This window comes from Amphiura filiformis, chromosome 3 (genome assembly GCF_039555335.1).
Source record: "Amphiura filiformis chromosome 3, Afil_fr2py, whole genome shotgun sequence".
Classification (NCBI taxonomy): Eukaryota; Metazoa; Echinodermata; class Ophiuroidea; order Amphilepidida; family Amphiuridae; genus Amphiura; species Amphiura filiformis.
Window position 1 is genome coordinate 54685770 of NC_092630.1, and position 21747 is coordinate 54707516.

The 21747-nt window shown below is 36.4% G+C and overlaps 1 protein-coding gene across 1 annotated transcript in view; it reads right to left on the reverse strand.

Moving 5' to 3' along the window:
• LOC140148757 (uncharacterized) overlaps positions 1–18015 on the reverse strand; it is a 29826-nt gene extending 11811 nt beyond the window's left edge. The window contains exons 1-14 of the mRNA XM_072170806.1: positions 17864–18015; positions 17370–17582; positions 16502–16576; positions 16094–16153; positions 15503–15571; positions 15189–15260; positions 13361–13432; positions 12914–12985; positions 12698–12790; positions 11495–11566; positions 10392–10463; positions 7648–7791; positions 2718–2786; positions 1819–1893 (exon numbers count right to left, since the gene is read on the reverse strand). Coding sequence (XP_072026907.1) covers positions 1819–1893; positions 2718–2786; positions 7648–7791; positions 10392–10463; positions 11495–11566; positions 12698–12790; positions 12914–12985; positions 13361–13432; positions 15189–15260; positions 15503–15571; positions 16094–16153; positions 16502–16576; positions 17370–17578 — 1154 coding nt within the window. The 5' untranslated portion in view covers positions 17579–17582; positions 17864–18015. The remainder of the gene's footprint in view (positions 1–1818; positions 1894–2717; positions 2787–7647; positions 7792–10391; positions 10464–11494; positions 11567–12697; positions 12791–12913; positions 12986–13360; positions 13433–15188; positions 15261–15502; positions 15572–16093; positions 16154–16501; positions 16577–17369; positions 17583–17863) is intronic.
• Positions 18016–21747: the final 3732 nt, after the last annotated feature.

Sequence of the window (21747 nt, forward strand, 5' to 3'; positions counted from 1 at the left end):
GGGCCTCTGTAATTGTTTTTTGTCAAAACCTCAAGTATTCCCTTCATCCAATCAGAATTTTTTTTATATCAAACGAAAGCTAACACTTCCGCCTAAAACACTTTTTGTCATTAGGTCAACAGATAGCGCAATTCAATATTATAGCAAGGCGAATGTGGTAAATCTGTTGAATACTACGTATCCACGCATTTTTTTGACAAAAATGTAGGTTTTAAAAGTCAAAACCTCAAGTGTTCCTTACAATATATTCATAATTGTTGATCGTCTGGTGGTGCAGTTAGACAAACAATTGCACTGAAAATCTCTGAAAATTTCTTTAAAGCCATATTATAACATTTGCTGAGGAGAGCGCCCTTAATATTTTTCAAAATTCTGTTTTTTACATGATTATATTGTACTTTATTAAACTAACATACCCTGCAAAAATCAAGCCTATAGGTGCTGTAGTTTTGTCGAAATCCGAGATTTTGAATAAAACGCGGGAACCGTCGTTTTATTATTACGATGGAAATATTAGTCGAACGCGTTCACGATGTTCATAATACAGTACGTGCATGGCGTGCGGGATGGATATACACATCAAAGGATAGTACCGTAACACAACCGACGGAGTGATACACATTGGCGACATCGGCGCTGATAAGTAAATTCCAATTTTCTTTCCTTTACCTCAGTTGTTCGGCTCAAAATTAAAAGGGGACATATCTGATAATTAAAGCTTACATTTTATGGCAAAGAAATACTAATCTATTTTGTATGGAAATGTTATAATATGGCTTTAAGTACGCCGTGTATGGCATATACTAAAGGGTTCACAAAAATTAACTCCCCCCTAAACTTACAAGACATTTCTTTGCATAACTTGACATACATTTCGTTGATTTGAAAAATCTAAAAATCTGTGAATAAAGGAATCATTTTCCTACCCTCCCAAAGTTCTTTCCTTAAAAAATCTTTTTGTTTTGGCCAAAATTAACCACATTTTCCAAAAATGATGCTTTCAGAAAAGTTGCACTTTTCCACATCCTATACATTTAAAGTACAAAAACATTCTCGATATCAATGCTTTGATTTATTTAATGGTGTTTTTGTTTTCTTATAATTTTTATGTATACGATTACCCAGTCACCCATGCAATCATCTTGCAGTATAAAACAATGACTAATTGACATGTACGGGGTTTTTCTAGAAGATTTTATTGAGCCGGTGTTTCAAAAATGGTAAAATCAATTTAGGAATTACAAAACATTTCTTTGCATAACTTAACATTCATTTTGTTGATTTGAAAAATTTAAAAACCTGTGAATAGAGGCATCTTTTTGCTACCCTATCAAAGTTATCCCTTCTCAAAATCTTGTTGTTTTGGTCAAAAATAATCACATTTGTCAAAAATGATGCTTTAAAAAAGTTGCGCTTTCCAACATCCCATACATGTAATGTACAAAACTTTCTCGGTATCAATGTTACGATTGATTTAATTGGGTTTTTTCCTTCACCTTTTTGTCTCTGAACTCTCAGTCACCCATACAACCATCACGTAGTGCAAAATAATGATTTGTTGAAGCTAATTTTGACATAAATGAGGATGTTGAAACTTTTTCTGAAAGCATCATTTTTAGAAAACGTGATTATTTTGGGCCAAAACAAAAGATTTTCAGACGAAAAACGTCGGGAGGGTAGAAAAACAATTCCTTTATTTACAGGTTTTTAAATTTTTCAAATCCACGAAATGTATGTCAAGTTATGCAAAAAAATGTTTTGTAATTTTAGAGGGGGGAGTTATTTTTTGTGAACCCTTTAAATTAAAACGATTCTTACACAAGTTCCAGTGTTCTATTACAAGTTGTAAATGGTGTGCTCTTCAAAGTAGTCAAATGATTATCGAACAAAAACCTGGAAAAAAAATATAAAAAAATTATATATTTAACCCAAGTAAAAGTAAGAGACTGATACTGTTATAAAAGTCATATTACAAAATATGCTCATGCGCGTATAATGAGGGGGCTTTTTGGGCGCAATCAGGGGCGGCATTATCCTTTTACCACTTTTGCAAACCATTCAAAAAATATTGAGTGCATATGGAAACGTTTGGTTACAAAACGATTCTCTTATAAACGCACCCCTGCACAGTTTCCACCTCGATACACCTGAGCACACAAGAGCTTCCAAGCAAGCAGTGAATTGTCTCTACACTGTCTTTGTTTACACTACACGGTTAAGTGCATATCATCATAAGAGCTGTGTGGGTTTATAGCTGGTGACTAGTGGAATATAGGCATCTGTGATTGGTTCTTGTCAAAACCTCAAGTGTTCCCTTCATTCAATTGAGAAATGTTTTATATCGAACGAAAGCTAACACGTTCCCCTAAATACACTTTTTTTACATTACGTCAAAAGATAACAGAATTCAATGTTTATAGCAAGGCGAATGAGGTCAAACGTGTTTTCGTTCGTGATGGGTGACGCCGCACGGGCCTTCGGACTACGTCAAAAACATCAATAAAAGTTGATCCAACTAACTCTCTTGAAATAAAAATTTCACAAAAACATTGGAAATAACTGCAGGATCACGAAAGACGGATTTCAGAAGAAATTAGGATAGCATTGATTGGTCCCTAACTGCAGTCTCTGAAAGTTTTGAAAGTAAGTCTTTTGGATTTGAATTTAAATCCCTGTAATTTAGAGTGCACTTATGCTATTATAAAACGAGTACTTACAATATTATCAAGTTGGTGTTGTAAAACGCATTTTCAGCGATGTTTGTGATATTATTCCTGAAAAGACAACTAAAGAACAGAAGGCTACGGTTAAGTTGTTGATGTTGTTGCTTTCTATGCTAATAAAATAATGAGCTTGCGTTGTTCACGGGGTGGTCTTAAAGGTCATCGGAGGTCAAGGTCAAAGTTCACATTTTATTGTCATATCGGGCTCAAACTTGGTGGGTGGAACCTTAATATGAGGGGAATATGTATAGATTAAAATCGAGGTTAACCGAGGTCAAAGTTCATATAAATTTTTAAACTTAAACCCTATTGGGCTTAAACTTGGTGGGTGGAATCCTTCATATGAGGGGTACAGGAAAAAAATTAAATCAAGGACATTCAAGGTCAAACGTCATCCAGGGTCTTCATTTTAAACTTGGTGCCCGATTGGGCTTAACTACACCCAATTGGGCTTAAACATGGTAGAACTATTGTATCATTTTAAGTCGCTGGTAAGCAGTATTTAAAAAAAACGGGTGTAGCTTATGATTGATGTAGTGGGGGCACTCACATTTGCCAGCTATACGGGTATGTGCCGCGGCGACGACCCCCTTTTTCATGGCCGCTGGCCGTTCCCTAGACCCCCTGAATTCACTGATTGCCGCTCTCGATGACTCAATGTTTTTCTAGCCGTTCGCTAGACTCACATAATTCATCATCTCCGCTCTCATTGACATCTCGATAGGCATGTTTTCTGCGCTACGTTTACAAGCCCAAAAGCTACTTTTGCAAGCCCAAAAGCTTCAATGGGGATTTCCATCATTTTCTTCTCCATTAAAACACATTGTAAAGGAATAAGGTGAATTTTGGGCTCCTTTTTGGGCTATTTATTGGACAACACTGGGCCAGTTTGTAATTGTTTACAAAATGTAAACATCACTCGAAGTGAACTGAGCCGTGCTGTATGTGGTCATTGAAAATCACCGGACTTTTCGGCTGATGGTGAAATGAATATTTTGATGAAATGAGACCATCATTTGGAATAAAACTGGAAGCTAATATTATGACTATAGTACCTCAATTATGTACACTTAATTGGCTGGCCCGAATAGTGAATTTAGAAGTGATTTTCGATCTATCAGCCTGGTGGAAAGACTGCCAAATTCTGCACACTTGACATTCATGGCTCCATTCACATAAAACTACTTATAATGTTTTTCTTTGCGGCAATATTGAGAAGGATGGGTTGCTCATCTTAAATCTCAGGTTTGCTTGTAGTACTGCTGCTATAACAGTAGGCAGTGGACTTCGGGTATATATATAAATGCGCATTTATAAATGCGCACGTGACATCTACAAGTCGCCATACCGTGTTCAACGATGTAAGGTACCCGGATGTACACAAATTCCACACGCAAAAGTATAGGCAAAAATGACAGGTTACAAGGAAAATTGTTTTTGCAAAATAGTGGCATTGATTGCAAAGGGCAAAATAATTTGACCCGAAACATCAACTCTTTATTTGGATTTTCCATTACGGAAAAAAAAAATTGATGACGGAAAAGCTAGATATAGGTGATTTAAAAACTTATATTTCAGTATTTTCGTGCTAAATGGGCGTGGCAATTGGCCATATTGATGACGAAATGTGATTCTTACTGGCATTAAGGTCAGAACTGAGTAGCTGCCAATGATGTTATTTTTTTGCACTTGATGATAGGGAACTTAGGGGACTGTCATTTTCTTTGGAAGGAATGTGTCATGGATTTATTTATTTGGGAGTCAAGATAAGTATCCCCCCCCCCCCCCGTAGTGCCGCCACTGAACATAACCCTGACCCTAATTTAAACTCTAATTTTTATTAACGTAAATTGACGAAACTATAACTTTAGCCCTTTTCGGAATAATGGCCCTCTCGAACTAGATGTCCCCTCCCGTCCTCCTCAACCCTAACTTACTTACTCATTCGCTCGATCACATTCAATTAAAGGTCCGTAACCCGATCAACAGCATCATCCCCCCGATTTTTTTCATTGTTGGTGAGGTTTTGGTATCACATAATAGATACTATTTTTCTCATTACTATCCTGAAATTTGACGCTCCAAGTCGATGTATTTCCGGAGAAATCATGAAACACAGCGGTTTTACAGGTTACCAGTTGTTCGCATTTTACACGACACGGGAGTTTTGGGTAGTCATAGAATGAAATCGGAATAGATTCGGAAGACTTCACCCCAGTACCAATTCGTCCGCAAAAATACATCAAATAAGCCCCCTAATGTCAAACTATAGATGGCGCTATAATGATATAAAACAAAAAACAAAAATAAAGAAATACATAAGAGGCGAAATAAATAAGGAAACATGACCTATATTGTCAAGCATGATACGAGGAATATGAAAAAATTATGAGAGCACCTCCCCCCATTAAAAAAATTAGTTAAAAAAATAAAACAAAGAAAAATCATAAATATGTGAAAATGTGCATCATATAGCTAAAAATAAAGAAATAATTAAGCGAAGTAAATACAGCATGGGCTATCTTGTCAAGAATGATAATGAGCGCAGTGATATGTAATGTTTTTAAGATTAATCAGTATGAATAGAGGGTATAAAAGTGTACAGGGCGAGCCGGTTTTCAGTGCCAAGGCGAACACTTCCTGTTTCCACCGGGACATGCGCTCGGCCGTTGTTTCGGGATGCCTGACCAGAATGCAGTTCACGCGTACCAGTGTATTGGCTTGCTAATATGCTAATTATTCACATTTATGCTGAAATTGTTCCTGTTTTCTCACATAGATTGATAAAGGGGACAATATTTGACATTGTATGTAAGTTTGAAGAGAATCCATATCCTAAACCGATAGGGTTACCCCCCTTTAAGTATCAAAATGGACAAAAAACAAAATCAAAATGTGTGTTTTTAAGCGCTTTTTGTGTCCCCCAAGCTAAATCGCTAATCTGTACACCCTTCGACGTACAATTTAGAGTATAAACACGTAGAGGACTATACATGATCTAATCATCCCGGCTGGAAGATGTTGAGGAAGACTCGTATACTATACATCACGCTCATACGTTATATGACAATTTGACGTACAATCACGTATGTGATGCATGGAACTAGTATGGAACTAATCGTCACACACTAGAGTCACACACATTATTTCATGGTATTATAAGTGTATTGTATACGTCAATTTTGTTGAATTTGGTTCAAACGGCTTATAAAGTTTTACTTTACACGGAAGGGGAAACTTAGCAAAAAACAATTAATTTATGAGTGTAAAAGGGGGGAGGGTGAGTTTTGCCTAGCCGAAAGGGGAACCAATAATATTTATAAAATTATAAGTAAAGTACATAATAAATAAATAAATAAATAAATAAATAAATAAATAAATAAATAAATAAATAAATAAATAAATAAATAAATAAATAAATAAAAATTAGTTATGTTTGTACATGGGTGGGGGTGCTGTGCAATAATCATGATCCTTCGATATCCATGATTTATCCTTGCAAATTTATAGCATCGAACCTCCAGCCAATGTTCCTTGCCAGTGCTAGCCACGAAACAAGGTCACAACTCTATGTAGAGGTCAAACCTTGACCTTTGACCTTTTTGCTTATAACTTGAGAACCGTACATCACTGCTGGGTTAAACTATACTTTTTCTGGATCTTTGTGACCAGGGGAAACACGTTGGCATGGTTTGTAACTCAATTTAAACAACTTTGAATTTTTTTCCCTGTATAAAGTTCGATGACCTCTATGGCGGCCATATTGGACAAAATATTTTTGGCCCTCCCCCTAGAATTGTTCACCAGACTGAATACTACATCTGAGCCAAATTTCACACTTGTCACAAAACTTAAAACAATGGTTTCGCATTTAATTATTGTAATATCTATATATTATTAGAGATGTTGGAAGAACGTGAGTTTCCAGACCGTGTTTACTACAATTGCTGGAGGATGTAGTATTGGGCTAAAAAAAAGAGGTTTTTCTCTCAATCCCGCGAATCAGAATGTAAAAGTCATCCTAGCGGGTAGACCTACACGCGGACGCGGTGCTTTTTAAAACATTTCCTTGGTGGCACTATAATATAAACAGCCCGTCACCAAAAATGGGAGGTGCGGTGTTGTGTACGTGAATTCTTTTTGTTGTTGAAAGGTCTCTTTTATATTTTGATTGGGTTCCCCTTACTTTGTGAGTATGATTATCCGTGCAAGAAACGTTCAGAAGGAAATGGGCGATGCATCGATGCTCCGACAGTGTTACGCTATACTATATTACCTATAATATTTGAGACATTTCTTTTTCTGGTTTTCATTTTACGTAACAGCTCTTAATAACAACCAGATTCATGGCATTATAGATTGTGTGTTCTCTCACTAACCCTACAGCAGTTCCAGATATAAATTTATATGATCCAAGTGAACTTTCTTCTTTTGTCTGCTTCAGCTACATAAAACTGAAGAAGATGAGAGTATTAAAAAGATTATTGAAAAAGATCGCATGGGGCATAGCAAAAACAGAAAACAACTGAAAACCATACATCAGAGCTGTTTTGCAAAACGTTTGAGCCAAACTGCTTTTGTTTGGCCTGATGGAACAGAATGGAAGCAGATATATTTGTGTAGTAAAACGCTACAATTCGGCCACTGACCGCAAGACTGTGGATTATGCAAGTGCGCAATTATACACAAAAAAAGGGATCCCACCAAAAGTATTTGGGCATATAAAAAGGATGAGAACTCATAAGGGCAATATCGGGTCAATTAAGCTGGGTCGATCGGGTAGTTTTCTTCGTCTCCCTTACCGTTATCAAGTTATTTATTTTAATTTAAGACAATGATGTGTGCTTGACTAAGATGAAATTTGCCGATTGAAAAGGCCACGCAATAATTATACTAAAACTGAAATACAACACACAAAACTCACAGTGTCTTCAGGTTGTTAAGTCCGGCAAATGTTTTGGATGAGATGTCAGTAATTTGATTTTCATCGAGATAAAGGCGTTCCAGCATGCTTGAGGATGACAAAAAGTTATCGGACAAACCCCTCAACCGGTTTTGTGACAGGAACCTACACATTAAGATATGAAAACGTATGGGAAATAACACGGCAACATTGTAATCGATATTAATCTATAGAACATAACTTTGGCAATATTCCTGATGTCAATATGAACAGTTTTCCTTCATAGCTCTACTTCAGCATACTACAGCTGATATGAAGCTTTCATGTGATCAAGTAGAATGATTCATATACCAGTAGAACGATTGAACACGACGTCATCATGGTTATAGTTAAAGAAAGTGTTCAAATTCGTAAATATTGTTTTGCAGTCGTATCTTAAAAGGCACAACAATTCTCGCTATTCGCAATAAGGGCGCCGCCAGCGGTTTGCGATGTAATCGTGATGTATCATGGGAAAATCGTGATGTATCATGGGAAAAGGTCGACATCAAGTCCGCGCAATACGAATATTACCATGCTATTACATAGGAACACGTGACAATATTTTTAGTTTGTCAATATAACGGTATTACACGCAAATCGATAGAGAAAAAATTAATTGTGCACATTTCAAATCACATTATTAAGTATTATTGAGTATCGATTCGCGTGTAACACCTTTATTTTGACAAACTAAAAAATATTGGCACGTGTTCCTATGTAATAGCATGGTAATATTCGTATTGCGCGGACTTGGATGTCGACCTTTTCCCATGATACATCACGTTTACATCGCAAACCGCTGGCGGCGCCCTATTGCGAATAGCGAGAATTATAGTCAGCACATTGTTGCCTAATGTACAAGGAAATCTGAGTTGGCTGGTTTAAGAAAGATCTTGCTTGAATTGAAACATGAGAAGCATGATAAGGAGATGCAATGCTGTCATGGCTGTTGTGAACGCGTATGGGCTCTCTACTCGTTACTGAAGTGGCGATTGTTTTAATGACACAGTATGATATTCCTTACTCATGCTGGTGCAAATGGCGCAGAAAATGGCAGATTTGGCACATTTTGTTTGAGACCAAATCTTTCAAAGACAGTTACTCAACGTGGAATATGTTATGATCACAAATTCGGTGTCATTTTTGACAGAAAAGAACAATGTTTGTATTGATATGAAACAATAGGGAAATATATTTCAAATATTTCTGATATACAGCCGGTCTAAAAAAAATTGTGCAAGTGAAAAGCGGCCTCTTTGGCAATTAGAAAATACCGCTGTGACATGATGCATACATCAACGTCAAGGACGTAGTCGTAACTCTTAAATGCCGTTTGTTCTATTCAATTTGCTTGTTTTAATCTCGAGATATGCTTAGTTAATTACGAAAGGGTAAAATCACAATTGTGCCACTTTTACTAGGGAAGGAGGCTCTACATGTAAATCAATGATAGGTGATGTTTATGCGTCTAATTCACGAGCCCGAAGTGGGGGAGTGCATTAGATGCATCAACATCAGCGCGCTTGCATTATTTTGTCTAATTTCGCTCCCAACAAGTAATACGTGTTCATTAACCTAAGTGTGCAATATTTGTTTGTCTTTTAACATGTCTTAAGTGACAAAGAAAACAATATTTACCATAAAATCATTGACATGTACAGGTATTTCATTTTACAGCAGAATGAAATATTTATTTATCTTCTAATCTGCTTTAAGTGGAAAAAGAGAATCATTATACCTGTATCATGATAAAACAGTATACAGTAAAAACAATAATATTTTGTATTGTTGTGTAATTGATGCATTCTTTTGATTTCACGAAGGAACTCTTGATAAACTTGATGCTATCATTGATTACATGTACAGCTCTCTTCCCTAGTAAAAGTGACACAATTGTGATGTTACCCTTTCGTAGTTAAATAAACAAATCTCGATATTAAAAAAAGCAAATTGAACAGAACAAACGGCATTTAAGAGTTAATACTAAGCCCTTGACGTATTTTCTAATTGCCAAAGAGGGCGCTTTTTACTTGCACAACTTTTTTTGAGACAGGCTGTATAGCCGTTTTGGAAAGTTTCCAAACTTTTTTGAGGAGTTTATATTATACTAAAGAGTGTCATTTGTAGAAATGCGTCAGACGATTGATGATTTTTGAGACACAAATCCAATGCTTCTTATTCACTTTCGGAGCTTTCGGTGACGGTTTATGTCATATTTTGATCACAGATGTCCAGGCCTTGGTAGTCTAATTCCCAGGGGCGTAGCATGAGGACAGGGTGGACGAAGTCCATGGGCCCCAGCAAAAGCGAACATGAAATAAGGGTTGATAAAGGGGACGTCAAAAAAGGGCCCCAAATTGCTCCTTGTCCATGGGCCCCGGCCCAAGCCTCTTGCTACGCCCCTGTAATTCCCACAGTGGGGGACTTGTAGACGTGATCTAGAGAATAAATAAAAAATAAATTCGGGTTTTTCAGGTGAATTGAATTGAGTCTTGATCTATTATCTTCGCCCACTCCCAGTCGATACCATGGTTTCCTTGCGCAATGTGGTCTATTATGGCGGATTTTTTGGCTCTATGAGAGATTCTTTTCTTTTGGCCCTCCCCGTCTCACCAAGTCCTTATCTATGATCAACATGACATAACCTATCATCAAAAGTGAGTAAAAACATTGAATTTGTCTATCAAATGTTACATATTGTTTGTTTTCTCGCTCATACTCACAATGTCTTCTCTATGGAGAGAATGGCGAAAAGCAAAGGTGGTAAAAACTCCAGTTTCATTGTCGAAAGGTCACTGTAGGAAAGAAAACATCTTTTAACATTATCGGTTTTTATTGTCAGACTACTTTTGGAAGTATTATGAAGAAACAATGGAGGTGTGCAGTTGTTGTCGGCCGGCACGATGATGATCACTAATGTTGTTATCAATTGACATGGTTATAATAAGATATAGGCCTAATTTGTCCTTACCGGGCATTATTGTGTGCAACAGGTTCCGCGGTTTTGCTTCGACTAATATCACTTTCTTATCAGCTCTTATATTAAAATTTTAGAGTAGAAAATGGAGACAATGCTTTCTTTTTTATTGAAACTTAAAAATGACAGGTCAAACAAGTATACAAAAATATGTAATGTTAACTAGACTGGTAGCTAGCAGTCCTGACTTTGCACCTCCCCCAGGACTAAACCAGAGGATGAATTAAGGACTTCCCATCATGCACTATAAAAGTGTTATCACCAGAGTTTCAACTGCCACTTTACTTTTCAAATCCCATCGAACTCTGTTCAAAAGATGCTGTTTTAAAATCGTGCGTGGGGGTGGGTGTGTGGGTGTGTGTGATTATTACTTGGTCGATTTCAGATTAAAAGTGATGTGTGTAGAAAGGATAATTCACACCTTCTGTAGATAACATAACATACGAAATCGACTGGCATAAAACTGGTGATTTTATTGTTGACATAACTGTCCATATTCAAATTTAACCACACACGTATATGCAGTAGCAGAGCAGTGGCGTCATGTTTCCTCACACTGCTAAGCATGGTTAACACAGTGGGATGTTGTGTAATACTTAAATCATCCTCTGGGACTAAACTAACCCAACTTTTTAGGTTCCTTAGATGGTCATTAAAGATGTTCCCAAAATTATAACTTGGCCATGATGTTAACACAGGGATCAAATTTCAAAGCAAGGAATGTTGGTACACATGGCCCCGTCGTGTTGAGACGGCCTGCGACCCGAACTGGTTGCACCACTTTCAAGAGCTGGGGTCTCGATTGTCACATTTTCAATTTCCATATACTTCAGAGAATAATATACTTACACATTCTTTATGCTTTTAATGCCTGTGAAGAATCCCTCGTCAATTTCCCTTATCGGACATAAGGAAAAGTCTCTGAACACAAATACAAATTTCGATAAAATATACTTCATATCGATTAATGTTGCAAGTGAGTCACATGATATGGAATATTTAAAAAAATAGTTTTAAGGGATCGGATAGCAACGTTTGCACAGTATTTTGTGGGACATGAGAGCACATCAGACACATCAAATTGCATTCTTAATACGAAGAATGACTTTTGATTTTTTTGAAATTCGCGATACAATACAAATTTTATTGCAAATTACTAAAAAATGAGATTTTGGTCAAAAACTGTACTTTTGGGGGTCAAAAAAGAGATTCTGTTCAAAAGGTGTGGACATGAGGATAATACTATAAGTATGCGGTAACATCACCAAGACAATATAATTTACTCTTTTTATCTTAAATTTCTACTTGTCTTTTTTGTTCTTTTGTTCCCTCTTCATCATCATCTTCCGATACTGTGCAGAAACCTCCGCTGGAGTATACTCGCACATTAGTTGTGGTGCATTCAAGTAAGTGCAGACAAAGAGTGCTGATCCTATATACAAGGTGAATGTGCAGCTTAAAAAGATGACTGGAAAGTGGATTGGTTAGGTGAAGGAGACGCCACACACTCTGGACTTGAAGACGTCTAGGGTTGGCGACTCGACAACTTCCTGGGGCAAGGCATTCCACTGACGGATAGTGTCGGGGAAGAAAGAGCCTTGCAGTAAAGCTGTGCGGGAGTATGGAACATGGAATCTCTGAGAGTTGCCCCTGGTGGTGGTGTTTGAGGGTATCAGCTGGCTGTCAGGAATGTCAATGAGATGGTTGACGATTCGGTACATCATGGTGGCTTTGGAGATTGCTCTTCGTTGTTGTAGAGATTCCCATCCGAGGTCATTCAGCATGGATGTAACACTGCTTTCTCGGGAGTAGTCGTTCATGATGTACCTGGCAGCGCTGCGTTGCACAGACTCAACCTTGGTGATATTTCTCTTGGTGGTAGGATTCCATACGCAGCTGGCATACTCAACAACTGGTCTGACAAATGTATTGTAGCAACGGGTCTTGACGTCACGGGGACAGCAGCTCAAGTTGCGTCGTAGGAAACCAAGGGATTTGTTAAGAATTTTATTTTAATGAATACACTATTCTTATTTTAATGAATACACTTACATCTTGTGAAGTTTGTTAAAGTTGTTTTCTCTGGTTTCTCTGATAACAAAAACATCTTTTGGTAGAACCGTGATACTTGTATTGCGGAAGCCCCTATAAAAGATAGACTTGTTAACAAAATCGACCTTACTAGTCCATTGATGTTCTTAACAAAACATTCTAAATGAATACAACTTAAAATAAAGCTACAGATGAAGCTAATGCTATCATACTTACAGTTTGTTGAGCTCTGTATTCATTCCAAACATATGAGGCCTGATCGTACTAACAAACGTGTTTGAAAAGGAGCTGTTTTAAAGGAAAGATGATAGTTTTAAGGCATCAATACATTAAATACCGATTGAGAGAGAGTTTTACGCAGGAAGTTCATGATCACTGGTGATACTGGTAACGGGAAGTACTTGAAAACACACATGTGAATACACCCCCTACACCCCCTTACACCCCCCGCACCCACCCCACCCCCGCACCCCCACCCCACGCATTTTCTTTATAAAGACATCTCATCAAAATTCTAATACACCCGTAACCCACTCATATCCATCGACACACACCGCTTCCAACACACCCCCACATACACCCAAACAAATTGAAATCAGTTATTTCATATCCACCCCATACACAACCCACCCATCTCACACTGTCCATTGCAGCTCTACTTACATACTATTAACGCTCTTCAGTGTTTCAAATGCAGCATATTCAATAGTGTCAATTGGGTTGTTGTCCAGTACTCTTTAAGAAAAAAGTTTTTAAAATGTAATTATTTATAATATAAATTGAGCAAGTGTATTGTAATTTTTAATCGGGGTGACCCATATTTGGCTTATTCTAATCCTTACAACCATGTACTAGTAACATAATTATGCAAAATATGATGGTAGTATCAAATCGTATAAAACTTTGCTGCGGATTCGCCATCTTTAAAACTTGCTCCCAAAACGAGGTTTTAGGACATGATAATTATTATAATTATGTTTTTATGTGATATGTTATGTGCTAAGTTTCTTTGAAGGCGCTTTAATAAATTCCAGTCATGTAATTTAAGCATATTACTGCCAACAACAGACTTGACATTTTAATATGGATATATTTTCTCAAAATTCCACGACTGGTGTGGCCGGAGTCTGCATAAACTGCACGGGCTAAATATTAATTGGGGTGTGTCGGGAGATGGTGTAAAATAATTGTTTGATAGAAAATGTGCTTTCCATTAGTTTACATTATGGTGCTCATAATGTAGCGAATTTGCCTAAAATGGCGGATTTAGGGAGGCTGAATTTGAGTTTTGTGGGGGACACAATTCCCGGACTTTATGCAACATTGTTCTGTTATCATGGTTATCAAAGTTATAGGGGTTTGAGGTGATATTTCCTAAACTTCGTCAGCAATTGGCATTCATCACAGCTGAAATACACTTGCAATGTACCAAATTTTTTTAACAATATGGCTCTTAAAAGTGGTACGTACTAAGAAAGTTTGAATGGCTCTCTGGGGTTAAATGCTAAAACACTTATGGTACAAAAACAACTACGCGGATGATTCCTGGTTGTCCAGTGAACTCACGCTGTTTCTTTGCGTACAGTAATTTTATAACATTTGGTCCCTGGGGGTCATTCAAACTTTCTGAGTGCGTACCACTTTTAAGAGCCATATTTTTTAAAGCTCCTCCCACTTTCAAGACTGGTAGATTATAACAATATAATTGCATTTCAGTTCTGACGAACACTTTATTGGTATCTAGGTTCAGTAAATATCACCTCAAACCTCAATAAATTTGATAATATCAGAATAATGTTGCTCAAATTCGGAAATTTTACCCCCACAAAAATCAAATTCAATCTTCTTAAATCCACAATTTTAGGCTAATTCTCGCTATTCACAATAAGGGCGCCGCCAGCGGTTTGCGATGTAATCGTGATGTATCATGGGAAAAGGTCGACATCTAAGTCCACGAAATACGAATATTACCATGCTATTACATAGGAACACATGACAATATTTTTTAGTTTGTCAAAATAAAGGTGTTACACACGAATCGATACTCAATAATACTTAATAATGTGATTTGAAATGTGCACAATTAATTTTTTCTCTATCGATTTGCGTGTAATACCGTTATATTGACAAACTAAAAAATATTGTCACGTGTTCCTATGTAATAGCATGGTAATATTCGTATTTCGCGGACTTGGATGACGACCTTTTCCCATGATACATCACGATTACATCGCAAACCGCTGGCGGCGCCCTTATTGCGAATAGCGAGAATTCACTACGTTATGAGCGCCATAATGTAAAGTAATGGAAAGTACATTTCTGTCAAACAATTATTTTACACCATCTCCCGACACCCCCAAATAATATTTAGCCCGTGCGGTTCATTCTTATACCTCAAGGTCATGATGAAAAACTTTAAGAATACTGTCACTTGCCTATACTAGCCAATTTTTATTTTACAATAATTAATTAATGCAAACAAACAACTTACATGTTCTTCAGGTTAGGACTTCCGCTGAACGTTTGATTTTGTATAACCAATAATTTGTTGCCTCCCAAAGAGCTGCAAAATTCGACCAACAACCATTAAAATTAGATAGCAAACAAAAATTGGTATGTTGTATATATTTATTTATTTATTTATTTATTTATTTATTTATTTATTTATTTATTCTTTTTATATATTTATTTATTTGCTGTACTTTGATTACTATCTTGGTCCTATTGACATTAACCGGACATTTAAAATCATGTTACTTTACTGATTTACTGTTTTCAGTTATTATTATGTTTTGAAGCACTTACACAGATTGTAGGTTTGTTCCATTGAGAAAGAATAAGTTGATGTCTTCTAAGTAGTTGTTATTAGCTTTTCTGCAAAGGTTTGGCAAGGTATATATTAAATATTCATAATGATTATATTACAGTGATTCTTTACATTGCTCTTTACTCTAGGGTAGTCACTTGCGAAAAATACTTCGACGCGTTGACGTGACGTGTACTGACTACACTGTTATTGTAAAATATTTTTGCAAACACTTTTTGCCAAATATTCTGCTAACACTAAAATAGCATTATGTTAGAATATTTTGCTGTATTGAAGCTAAAATGATATAAGATGATGGGACACTATAGTTTAGACCCACTTTGAAATAAACGAGTCAGGGAGACTGTATTCTTTTAAATAAAGTAGTAAATAACTAAAGATATAATTTTAATACAGGTGAAAATCTTATTAGGTCATGACCATGATGATGTTAAGTCGACATTTTCCCAACTTAAAAAATTTAAAACTTACGAGCATGTACAACATTTGCTGTCTATAAAAGCAAATGACGTGATGAAACCAACATACCTGTTACACTGTCAACTTTTAAACAAATCTGTTTTACTTACAATGTCCGAAGTAAAGGTGGTATTCTAAACGGTTTGTTATATCTGTTCCATGATATATCGCTGTAAAAATGAAGTCACAGGATGCCTTATAAGAAGTACGCTCTGGCCAAAAAACCTCATAAACTGTCAATTGAGGATTTAATGGAACTATAACAACTTTGTAGTACAGCATTGTATTTCATGCAGCAACCGTATAAAATCAACGGCAGTATATTTTAGGAGGATTATTATCTCATTCAATTAATTTCACTCAAAATTTCAAAGACGATGACTTGTCCATCCATTTTTTTTAATTAATCGATTTTTTAACGTCTAAAGACTAATGCCCTTTAGTGGACATGGGTAAATGAAATTTCGTAATTTGCATATAATGTGAAAGAAAATAACAAACACTCGCACTCAACTTACAGTTCTTGCAAGGTCGGAAGCAGGAATTCAAGATTCGTCATTACGCTTTCATTGAGAAAGTTGTTCTCCAAATATCTAACCACAGATTAAAACAAAAACAATCCAACATTCAACACTGTTATATTATTAATGTAACGTCTGGAGTATTTAGAGATACTTTAGTGGGGCTGGTAAAAATATACAGGGGACCAAAAAACGTTAAAGGTGCTTAAGAGGGGGGGACAAAAAGTATTTTGTGTATCGAAGTGGAGAAACAAACTTGTTTATCTACATTGTGGCATGAGTCGCGCAATGGTCACACTCGCATTGGCTTGCTTGACACAAGGTGTCACGCAAACAATCTTTAAATCGTTGGGTCTCGCAAACATAGTGGTTGTGGGATAAAATGGATTGCACGTCCGCCACGCAAACACAAAAACATTTTTAAAACGTTTTAGACGGGTTATATTTTCGTTTGGGTTTTGATAATAACTTGTCAATAACATTAAATGTCGGGTTATATAAAGGTTATGAAAACATTTTTGTGTGAAAACACACTACAACATTTTAATGTTGTCCAAATGTTATTGTAAAATATTTTTGCAAACACTTTTTGCCAAATATTCTGTTAACACTTTTAAGTGTTAACAGAATATTTGGCAATATTGAAGCTAAAATGATAGAAGATGATGCAAAAGTGGAATATATTCGCGCGAAGCGCAAAAAAATGGCACTTAGGGGCTAAAATTGCCAAATATGAGGTTAATTTAGTTAGAAACCCACATACAGGCGTCAACATTGGGGGATGATTGTATGGACCATCCCCCTGGCAAAATATTGATGGGATTCATCTACGCCTATCATCATCCCGCCTATGTTTTATACTCACAACTTCGTTGTATTCGTCGGCATTTTCAACGGTAGGTTAGTTAAGCCTTTGGAAGAACAATCCATTATGAAATCGGGTCCTTTAGATTTGCACTTGCAAACGTTACATGCATCCTGATTGTTCTCTATGGTATTTGCAGTAACCGTACTTTTGTACAGCAGTATTGTTAAGATGTACCAAGCAACAATCATTTTCACCATGGTAAACATATTCCTAAAAAAATGAAACAATGAGAGAAACTTTAAAGCCCTTTAAGAGAAAGGAATTATGATAACAGTCTTTATGGATTGTAGTAAAAGTTTCGTGGTTTCCATGCAGTTCTTATACCATGTATACCCCGGTCTTACAATTTGTTAGTTTTATACCTACCCCGGATACACTACAAACAAAATTAGCTGTTTAAGAGAAAAGCGGCTTCGGATATCAGACTTGAAACTATCGTGATATTATTTTGCAAATCAAACGTTTGACTTAGGTAAATTGAGTTTCCTTACGAAAGAATCACGGAAGTAATAGAAGTCAGTAGCTGGTCAACACAATAATGATAACAGTAGGAAACAAAACTATCATCTCAAATTCCGAAAGTAGCATACATTGCCAATTAAATCCAGATTAAATGCAGAAGCTTGACGTCGCACACGTACTACGCGAGGACTACGCTTAAAAAGAATTTATGTAAAACAGCGCTTCTCCCATGATCGTGACAAAAGTTGAATTTAGTAAGTTGATTTCATGCATGGGATCTCCCTTCAGTTCCCAGCTTACACAGGCCGATGGGAATATATTGTTAAATAATATAGTTTAATTTTAGTAAGTTCATTTCACGAGGGGATTTCCCTACAGCTCCCTTTCACATGTCGAAGGCAGGTATAGAAATGCAAGTCCATTTTAAAATAATAAAGTTCACTTCCCTTTTTTAAAGGGGATGACAATGCAATTGTATATATCAGAACCAGGTGGTGGCCGCATTGCATTCTCTAAATTCAGTACATTTTCATCGTCAACCGTGTAATTGAATGGGATTATTTTGAAATTTTAAAACGCTTGAAATATCATACAAATAGGCCTATGTTGATAAATAATATAAATACAAGCTAAAACCGTTGGGGTTCGATAATGAACCCCACAAACTAACTGACTATTTTGGAAAATGCCATACGGCCGGGCGGTTTCACAAGTTGCCGGCTCGATCATGTCATCCGCCGCCTGATCAGATCAGAACGTTTGGGCATAAATGAACACGCGCGCGGTTGTTATTTTCCAGCTCATTGTGTACATTGCACGGTCTAATAGCAGTGACTTTGAAGGTTAGTTTCAGTTTTTGTTCAGACAAAAATGAATCATGGCATGATTTAAAATGGGAACACCTATTCATGAAGCTAAATAAGAATCCACCTCTAAAGTTCTCTTGTTTTTAAAATTCATATGCACACATGCACTAACGAAAGAAAAGGGGGAATATTTTAATGTTATTTATAACACAACAATTTGGAAACATGTAGGACCTCCAACTTCACTAATCGATTGTATTTTGATTTTACACTCCCTTCCACACGATTTTCCTGAATTTGCAGGGTGTATGATGTGATGTCGCGGAAATCGCGGGCTTTAAGGGTATACGAGGTATTGTTGTTCGAAGCAGCCAAAAAAATCAATTTTCATTATCTAAATTAATATATTATTGAAAAATAACACTTTAGTGTTATGCAAAAGTTCATTCTACAAATCATATACTTTAAAAACTTGCTTGATAATTTATTGTTGTTAATGAGTTATGTACGTTTTACAAAAGTGTTGTTGTTTCAGCCCTCTATACAACATAACTCAAGAACCACAGGACCTGCAAAAGTATATCTATGATATTTGAATTCATCTACACGCTCGCTATGAATTGAGCAATACAATTTTTGCTAAAGCTCACTACCATTCGCAAGATGCTGTGAACTACTTTTTTTGCTGCTTCGACCAACAATACATCTTATACCCTTAAGTCCAACCAATTAAAACAAATGCCATACATGACCAAAAAGAAAAACATTCTACAGGGTGAGTCAAAAAAAGTGCAATAGAGAAAAGAATCCATTTTTACTTAAGAACCGAGTTGAACTTTTTAGGTATGAAAACATTTTGTATATAGTATATCCATCATTGACATTGTGTGTAAAAATTAAGGAATTAGCATTTACCGTTTTGTTTTTATAACACATTTTATAGCGCTACCCAATTTTAATGTTTGTCCAAGAGACATCTAAAATTTGAATGTCAGCCCACTCTGTGTAAGGTAGATTTGGAACAACTGCCATTTTCTTAACCTCATTGTCATTAAAATAAAATGGAGCACCCAAAGTGTTATTGCACTTGGTCTTGTTTAAGGAGAAGAAACATTATTTGTTGTTATTTTCATTTTACCTTTACTTTAAAGATGTTTATTCTCTATCAAAAACATACAAATTTCCAGGCGGGTTTTTCAAATGTCAAAATGAAATGCGCGCAAATTGAAATGGAGTGAATTACAAAATATCCAATAAAGTTGGACATTTTGGGATTTAAAAAAGACTAGAGTTAGAGTCGAATGAGGTATGAAGGACTTAAAGTAATGTTAGAAAGTTTGTTTGAACAGAAAAAAAAAAATTAAAATAACGCAAAATCAACCTTATTTAAGTTAAAGTCAGTTTCAGATATGGTGCCTTTACCGCGCACTGTGTGCTCTCATTCAAAATACATGGTACCTCGTGGACAAATAACGAAATTGGGTATCGCAACAAAAGGACTCATCAAAATTAAACGGTAGTTACGATTCACTTTATATTTTCACAGAAGGTGGCCATTGAGTGTAGCATTTATAGAATCTTTCAATATTGGGAAAGTTCGATTTGGTTCTTACATAAATATCGATTCTTTGCTCTATTGCAGGTTTTTTGACTCACCCTGTATAGATTAAGAACTTCTTTTCAGGCACTTTTTTGACAATTAAAGCCAAATGGCTCCCCTCCCCCCCTTTTCGAAAGAAAAGGTTACTGGCCATGTGCGTTCGCCAACTAGCCTCGATAGTCAATAGTCTCGGTCCCATCCAGCTTGTGCTCTTCCGTCACTAAACAGACCATCTGGTGGCATTCTTGTAATATAGTAATCACTGATTGAATAACGATTTTCCAATGTGACAAAATTGTTGCCAAAAATCTCCGACGATCATAGTGACGTGACTTTCCTGCGATTATTTACTAAAAGCTACTAAACATGCTACTCCTTCAACAAATAATAGTGGCGTGCATCGGCTATAGTCAGTGCCTATAGGGTGTACAATTTGTCAACGGTAATTTAGGGGTCACTTCCGGTATGAACCCAAATTTCTTCAAACTGCTGATGCTTCCGCTAATTACACTGTAATTACATAGTGCAATGCCACTTGGTTACTAGAATCATTGGCTGGTGGCACAAATGTCACATGACCAACTCGAGAATAAAGATTATACAAAGGTCACTATATTCCTGCGATCTTCATTTAAAACGCCATTCCTTCCACAAATTACTCAGTACAATGGTGTCACTTGTACACATGCATCGCCGATAGCCCTAGCAAAGGTCATGTAAGGGTTACTTCCAGTATGTTACAAAATACATTTAAAAATGATGTTACTTCCGCGATTTACATAGTATAATTACGTCACTTGGTCACTAGGACGAATGGGTGGTTGCAGCACAAATGCCACTTGCCCAACTCGATGTCAAAGGTCATACAAAAGCCATTATAGTCTATTTCTCATATATCGACATATATTGTTATATACTGTAGTATTTCGCCCAGGCATTGATCCTACATTATCAGGACTGCAATAATGAATCCCATTGGCTTGAGATCATAGACAAATAAGCTTCATGGGGTATAAAGCAGAGCCGTGGCTATGGCTATAGAGTTGCGTACATCTGTATCAAATTAATGATGCTTAATTCATCATGCGGTTATTGTTGCCTACATGTATGCACAAAACACTGGGGCACTCACAATAGGCAATTGACCCTACTGGTAGCGCTGTGTTGTAGATATAGGAGATGAACTAGGTAGCGTCATATATCAAAGAGTATAAAGCTATGATTTTAGTACTTGCTCTATGTTTCAATTACTTATTCTTTTCAAAATGTCTGAATTTTCGACCTGGTACAAGCTTTAATAACGAGGGAACATATATTTGTATGAGAAAGAAATCCTACCATCTATATCCAAACTCCCGTGTTATTCCAATGCACATTTTGCTTCATCGGGCCGCTCTGGCTTGGTCGCATTTGGAAGAGGGGTGTCACGAAACCGTACTAGGTACAAATTTAGTACTTCTTGTCAATCAAGTATGGTTCATTCTCTACATGTCAATCTTTAAATCAT